At 34.8% G+C, this 8,260-nt stretch overlaps 1 protein-coding gene across 1 annotated transcript in view; it reads right to left on the bottom strand.

Moving 5' to 3' along the window:
- Positions 1-2,736: 2,736 nt before the first annotated feature.
- LOC107686387 (importin-11) overlaps positions 2,737-8,260 on the bottom strand; it is a 169,014-nt gene continuing 163,490 nt past the window's right edge. The window contains exon 30 of the mRNA XM_016483355.1: positions 2,737-3,810. Coding sequence (XP_016338841.1) covers positions 3,646-3,810 — 165 coding nt within the window. The 3' untranslated portion in view covers positions 2,737-3,645. The remainder of the gene's footprint in view (positions 3,811-8,260) is intronic.

Raw genomic sequence — 8,260 nt, 5'->3', positions numbered from 1 at the left:
TAAGGGGGTCTGAATACTTTCCGTACCCACTGTATATATATACGTGGGCAACATTTGACTCTCGAGTCAGGGGGGCAAGAAAAAAAAAAAATATATGAAATAAATAAATGAAAGCAAAATCTTTTTTTTTTCTGATGTAAGAATCAAAACAATGCCCTACCGTATTGCAACGCATCAAAGCAGTCAATCCAACACAGTCAAGAATAACTTAAAGAGGTTGCCACCGTTTAGTAGTCCAAGTGGACTAGCTTTGGCTCTTCCTGTTGACTTGAATGGTGATGTTTCCTAAATTAAATTACGGGTTGATATTTCCCGATCTCAATAAAGTTTACACATGCTTTTGGTCCGTGAATTAGATCTCGCTCGGGACAGGGCGCTGTCTGTGGAGGTTTGGCCAGGACCAGTTCCAGAATTAAATCAACATATTTTATGCTCCGTCCATTGCCAATCACTACTATTTCGAGAGTGAATCCCGCATAAATGTGCGTATGTCATTCTCGAAACTTTGCAGGGCCTATGTGCCCGAAAAACGAATTGCTCAACGCTGCAAAAACACGTTGAGGGTATTTAGCGCTTGGTTAAGCGCTCCAATTGCAGCAGGCCGACATCAGGGATTCCATGACTAACAATTAATGTTAGTCAATTAATTAATGTCGCCCATATATATACTGTATATATATATATATATATATATGTGTGTGTGTGTGTGTATACATACAATTCTGCACATAAGTTTACACACCAATTGAACCAAAATAATAGGGATAATGAAATTGCATGTTATTTCTTAGTACTGTCCTGAATAATCTATTTCACATAACAGATGTTTACATATATTCCACAAGCCAAATAAATGAATTTATAAAAAATGTTCAGAAGAAGACATATCCTTGAATCTTAATACTGTGTGTTGTTACTTGGACGACCCATGACTGTTTTTATGTTTTGTGACTCAACTGCTCAACTACACACTGTTCAGGAAAAATGTAAGATATGTTTTCAGTGCAAGTTTCTTTCAGGTAAAACATCTCAGACATGCATTTTAGTCTGGGACTAGGCTTAAGCCTTGTCTGTGAAAACGTATTAAGAAGGTGTAAACTTTTTGAGTTAGATGATTGGGGTAAATTGTACTTATTTTGTCTCCTAGGGAACATATAGATATTTCATGTAGCTACTGAATAAATTGAAAAACATGATCTTTAAACAAAATAGGAAAAATATACACCCTCCGGCTCTTAATGCATCGTGTTTCCTTCTTGAGCATCTGTAAATGTTTTCACCTTTTGTAATAGATGTATACGAGTCCCTCAGTTGTCCTCAGTGTGAAAAGATGGATCTCAAAATCATAGTCACTGTTGGAAAGGGGTAAATGTATATTCATTATAGACATTTACATTACTTCTCAGGTCTATTCATCTTTTCCAGGTTTAAATCACACAAACTCACTCCTGTTTCCCAAGACTGAGGGAATCCTGGATTTCAAATAAAAAATTTTATTATAAAAATAAAAATTTGAAAACAAAAATAAATTAGATGCAATTCCTCTAGATTTCCAGCTGTTTTATAGCATATTTATTTGAAAGCATATTTTGTCTGGTTTTAAACCATTTTAAGCCCCATTAGAATTTGAAAATAAGTTCAGTTATTAGTTTCAGCTGCTGTAAGAGCCAAAGCAATCTTAAAATTTCCGAATGTCTCTGAGTGAATGTATGATATCAGCTCTGTATTCTGCTTTATTAAACAAAAAGGTTCAGCTGCCAGATTGAGACACCAGTCAACAATATTGATTTTTGCCAGTCATCAAGTGTTGATACACTTCCAACCAGGCCTTCTTATTAATCTGAATCAAGCATCAAAGTCTAAATGTAACTTTTTACTGGCCATAAACATTTCATACTGTCAATAAAATTGTAGATGCAATATCTTTCGTAAATATATGTTTGTCCCTATGAGAATGGAATTATTTAGCTGTTTTTTCCTTGCATATTTCTGATTCAAATAATGGTGTATCAGTCCCAATCCATGAATGATGAACAGACATCACCAAAAAATAAGAAACGTGCTGCTATTCTTGCTAAAGATTTTCTCTGTTTCTGCTATTTTTCAGTGCAATCAGGCGGTCAGTGAACAGACTGCGGGCGGCCTGTGGGTGTTTGAAGTTGAGACTAATAGTCTAAGACTTTGATGCCAAACCTATTAAACAACAGAAGTGAACCAGCAATGGGTTTGCTTGAATCAATCTCAGGAACCATTTTGCTTAGAAAGCCCATATCTAAACAGATCACCTTAAGGTTAGTGAGCCTTTTTTTAAATAACTAGCACCACTTAAGACTTCCGCTTTAAAGTCAAGTAGTAGCCAAGAACTTGATCACTATGGAGGCTGAAAGTGAGAGACGTAAATAATAACAGTAATTCCAGAAATGCCACATATGTAATTGGACGTGATTCACACATCTTGCCACCAGGGACTGTTTCTGGTTATTACATCAGCAAGAAAGAGTGGGCTTTATAGAGTGGGGAATGCAAGATCATTGGAAGCTGCCAGGCCAAAACTATTCACCCAAGTGGATTAAATGCTCTTTGTTTTGTTTTTGTGTTTTATTTAATTATTTCAGCTATTTTTAATACTACACTCCAAAGCTCAGCTCTGTCCGCCTCTGATTTCTGTTCCTCGGGTCATGGTAAACATTCAGAAAACGTCAACCATTAGGTTTATACAAGCAAGCTAACAAAGTGAGCAGTGATTTTCAGACTATACTGAACTTTATTGAAGCTGCATCAATGAAAAAATAGGGATCATACGTGAAAATAAAACTACAGAGCGAAATGTGCTGTAATGTAACAGATGCATGCTATTACAGATGTGAGATTCAACATCAGGTGTGTTAATGGTGGATAAATAAGGCTTAAAGCATAAGGCTTTTATTCAGACTCAAAATTCATTTCACAGTGACAGTCGTTCTACTGTATGACTGTGCTTTTTAACATCCTATTTTCAACCAAAAATATTTCTATAAATGTATACGCACTAATTATTGCGTGTACATTAAAAAAAAAGCTTGCTACGGCAGAATATTCACTCATACATTTGCGCTGTACTTGTTTCATTAAACTGATGTATTTGGTTCTTATGATCTCCTGTGAACCTCATGGGAGAGGTACAGTGTTGGAGCATTAGCAGCAATAGTTATGGGGAGGTAAACATTTACATCCATTCATTTTTCATTATGCGTATCTGATATGAAAATACTTTCAATCAAAAATGTTAATGACTTTTCAGTAGTTCCTGATATACTGATCTAGGAGAAAACGTGATTGGGAAAAGCCACCCGAGGAAAAAAAATGTTATGTTGTCATGCAGTGTATTTTACATAAATACAAAAATGACAACTTTTTATATGAAGACTGCTTGGGCCCTTTAAATGGCGCTTTCAAAACTGTTTTCCTATTACAAAATCTTGGCAGCACAACTTTCCTTCTTACAGTGTCTCTTTTTTCAGTCTAAGTAGATTTCCTCTCTGCCCAGTCTCAAACTTTGAAAAAGGTGTGTTTGAGGAAGCAAACGAAAGTGTGTTCAAAAAATATGGAAGATCTTTTCTCTGGGTTATCATTAAAATGCATTAACAGTCTGCTGTCGCCTCTTCCTCACATGCTGTGGATGAACTCTTGCAGCTGTCGCACGACCTCCGTGTCCACAGTCTCCATGAGAGCCTGAAAGCCCTGGTCCCCCATCAACATCTGCTGAGCCTTTAGCTTCTCATAGACAAACTGCTGAAGAGAGACGCTGTGCACAGGGTCCTCAAGAGCCAGCTAGAGAGGAAGAAAAAAAAACACACACATACACATTATGAGCATCACAAATGACACTTTCTACTAATACATTAGCTACTAATAATAGCTGGTATTATAAGCAAAAATCCTATCTTTTTTTAAATTCACGAAATTGGACCTTTTCATCAGGATCGTGGTAAGACAAGTACATAATCTCTTTCAATCTTCTCAATTTTTACAAATACTCACTAAGCTGAACCATTCAACCCTGTTACCCAGTTTATTTTAAAGGGTTAGTTCACCCCAAAATGAAAATTCTGTCATTAATTACTGGGCCATAAATTGTTTCAGTTGCGTTGCTGTCTATGCAGGGCCAGAAAAGCTCTCGGATTTCATCAAAAATATCTTAATTTGTGTTCTGAAGATGAATGAAGGTCTTACGGGTTTGGAACGACATGAGGGCGAGTAATTAATAACAGAATTTGCATTTTTGGGTGAACTAACCCTTTAAGGAAAAAATGATTAATTATCAACAAATATTTCCTTTTAATGTATTGGAAATAAGTTCATCAGTAGCTATAAAACAATATTTTTTCCCAAATGTATACTGAGTGACAGCTTAATTTTAGAAAACATTTACAAACCTATTACCTATTTTAAGTTATGCATTTTTGTATGTTTTGGTAGAAACTTCCATAATAAATATATTAAATAATAATAATAATAATAATAATAATAATAAATGGTGTTAATATATTTAGACAATTTTGGTAACAGGGTTGCAAAAAAAAATTTAAAAAAAGAATCACAGTTTGACCTCCTGATGTTGATATACATTTTCCTCTTTTTCGCTGACTGTTTGGTGGGGAAAAATTAATAATAATAAAAAAAAATTTTTAGGGCCTATTTTAAACTTGGTATGTGTCAAATGTCAGTTCTTCGACACACTTCAGAATTTCAGAATAAGCCCAGAGTGAGTTTATAAGTGTTAATGGATGATTTTAATATCAGGATATGGAACTGCAATGAATAATAAAGCACTCAACACACCACACACACACACACACACACACACACACACACACACACACACACACACACACACACAAAAAGATCATACCAAGATTAAAAAATAAATAAAAAAAGTGAAATATGAGACAGCATTAGAATTATCCAATAAAACATCTACCTGCTTGCAGAAAAAAGTACAATGACAACAGCAACAAAAATTATGCTAAAAAAGCAAATGAAAAACTGAAACAAAAGCCTGTTTTTTTGAGTCTTGTTGAAGAACTGCTTTGATACAAGACAAATAAAAATGACATTGAAAAGATGATTAGGTGTTAAGTGATTAATGTAAGATTTGCGGATATACAGAAATAAAGGTGCAAAACCTTTTGGATACTGGACCATGATCCTAAGAATAGTTTTCTGTTCTCCTTTTTATAAATCATACCTATTCAATATCTATTCACAATCCATATCTGTTTGGCGGATTTGTTGGAGGACAGAGACAGTGAGACACGTCAGCAGACAATTGTGAAGGAATTTTCTTGGTGTTAAAGCAAAGGCACTGATCCGAGCTCTTATCACATGTGACTCGACACATGAAGACAGAAATGAAAATACATTCCCTCTCAGTATTTATATGCTAGTCACTGCTGTGGCCGCCTGCGCTAAAACAAAGGGCTGACATTTAGACCCTCATTAAGATGAATTCATTAATTGAGTTTGCTTTCCATTGCACAGACAAAGCAGTATCACTCTTTCTTTCTGTCAAACACTGGGAAACATAATACATGATTAGGGTTTATTGATAAAATGACTCAAACTGCTGTGGGATAGAAACCGTATTCTATTACATCTTCTTCTGCCTGAATAGCTTTTCTTCCATGAGCACGAGTTGAACAGGCAACAATGATGATTCCAGATGCACTCTTATTCATTTATATTTAATTATTATTATTATTTTTTTTAATATTTTTATTTGGTTTTAATTTTGAGTGGCCAGAGTTGTTTTGGGAGAAAAAAAAAAACTAGTTTAACATTTTTTTTTTTTGTACACATTTCCTGACAAAATTATATTCTCTAGTCTCCATGATATTCTGCTCTCTAAAAATGGCTCAGGTCCCTCTTTCAATGTAAGTCTATTTTTGATCATTTTATGGTCCACCAGGCAAAAAAGTCCAATCGTTTAGAAAAGAAATAGCACACCTCTCCTCAGCAAGATGCTTAATTCCTGTCATTCAACTTTAATTTGATCAAACCCAACCTTTAATATGAGCAATAGTAACAATGTTTACCAAAGAGCTAATTCTTATTTTATAAAAAAAAACAAAAAAAAAAAACATTTACATTTGTTTTTTTGCTGCCCTCAACCAAAAAATAAAATAAATAAATAAATTAAAAAAATTTAACAATTATATTATTACATTTAATTTAAAATATTTAAAGTATCTTTATATTTTTAGTAGTTATGACAATTCAAGCTGTCATAAATTTTGAAAATAGAGTAGATCATGTTTTAGAAGGTCTCTTGTCTCTGGTGATGTATCTGCTTTGCTGCACTCCTGCAGTGTCAAACTGTAAAGCTCTTGAATACTGTAATGCAAGACATACATAATGCTCTGCTAATGAAGGGGGAGGGACATGAACAGAGCGAGAGAGAGAATTAGCATTCTGTAGTTGCATACATTAACCTGATGCTTCAGTCTCGATTATGCAACAAATGACTAGAAAAATCTAAGTAAATGTAACACTGCAGGAAATCTATTTAGGATGGTGTCATTTCCACCCTCTTTTTGACACTTGCTGATTGATATATTGAGACTTGATGCTTTCATTCAAACTCAACAGCAATGTTATGGTTGTAAATATTACATAAACAGCTCATTAATACATTATGTTTATTTAAAAAACATTAAGATGCGACATGGAGCGTACATCTGTCAATGTGATGAGCACTAACAAAGCCAGCTGTGATTTTTTGTGATTATACTTATAATTCACACTAAATTAACTACCCTGCAGCATATGAAAAATAAAGGAAAAAGAGGAAAAAGTCGTTTTCCACAATACTTTTGGATTTAATGATTCCAAATGCCACCATCTGCAAACTGTAATATCCTCCAAAAAGGTTAAATATGACAAATGTCTAACACACAGTCTCTCTCTCGGTGTAAAACACAAGACTCCACATTTACCCTCCGTGAGACATTTGCACAGAAAACATACTCGCAGCAGCTGCATTCAGATCTTCCCATGAGGCGTTTGATCACACTGATTCATCTGACTCTTAACCTGTGATGGCTGTCAGGCAAAGGTGTCTCAATGTGAATACAACCACCACAAGCATCAGGCTCATTCACGACCCCTCTGAGCCAGATGCAAACATAATCTTACCAGATCAATTGCTTTAAATTGGGGATTCTGACATGCATGTATATTCGATAATCAAAAATATTGTGTCTGAGAAAAAAACGAGATGATATTTACAACAGTGATTTCCTGGTGTCTGAACCTAATGGACTGTTTGAGTTCTTAACATATTTAGTCCGGAGGGATTTAACCTTAATAGCTGCTTATTTTTCTTTCTAAGCGAATTTACAAGTCATAATGGATTGATTTCACATGAGCACTGCATTGACACTGCTGGCTATACACACAGTAATATACACTAAACAAACTATAACCCAATTACACCAGATGACATTTTAACATTCCAGAGTCAGACTCACTCTGCAACGTGCTGAATGAATCACAGTGTTTCAAAGCCAAGGCTCTTCTGAGGAGTTTAAAGGTACCCTCTGTAATTTCTTGCATATGCTGGCAATATGATAGCTATCTAAGACTTGTATCAACTAATAGTGTGAATGTAGCATCTGATATTATATTACTAGGGATGTAACGATTCACTCAACTCACGATTCGATTCGATTCACGATTTTGATTTCACGATTCGATTTGATTCACAATTGTTTTTTTTTTACAAAATGAGATTTAAGGCACTTATGAACTTTAATATGCATTATACAGAGGCAAGAGGAAAAGAAAAAATACCATCTAAACTTTTTTTAAAGACTTCATATAAACTCCTACCCCTAATTGAATCGCGATTTGTTTGGCATCTCAACCGATTTGAATCGTCACATATTTGAATCGATTTTCAACCGGCACGTGGTTAATCGTTACATCCCTATATATTACTAATATTAGTTCAAAAGTTTGGGGTCGGTAAGATTGTAAAGCTATCATGCTCACCAAGGCTTCATTTATTTGATCAAAAAACAAACAAACGAAATGTTATTACAATAGGTTGTTTGCACATGACGTCACTGATGCAGCTGGAGGGCACGAAGTGATTTTTCTCCATAGATATCACTAGCAAAAACTCAAAATGCCTGTGTTTTGCGTTATTTATGGATGCTCCAATCGGTCAAACTGAGAAACCACAAGGAGCTTTTATCGTGTACGAAAATGTGTTGTTCAT

Source organism: Sinocyclocheilus anshuiensis, unplaced genomic scaffold (assembly GCF_001515605.1).
Source record: "Sinocyclocheilus anshuiensis isolate Anshui unplaced genomic scaffold, SAMN03320099.WGS_v1.1 scaffold1207, whole genome shotgun sequence".
Taxonomy (NCBI): Eukaryota; Metazoa; Chordata; class Actinopteri; order Cypriniformes; family Cyprinidae; genus Sinocyclocheilus; species Sinocyclocheilus anshuiensis.
Note: the sequence above shows the minus strand (reverse complement) of the source record. Positions and strands in the feature narration are given on the sequence as shown.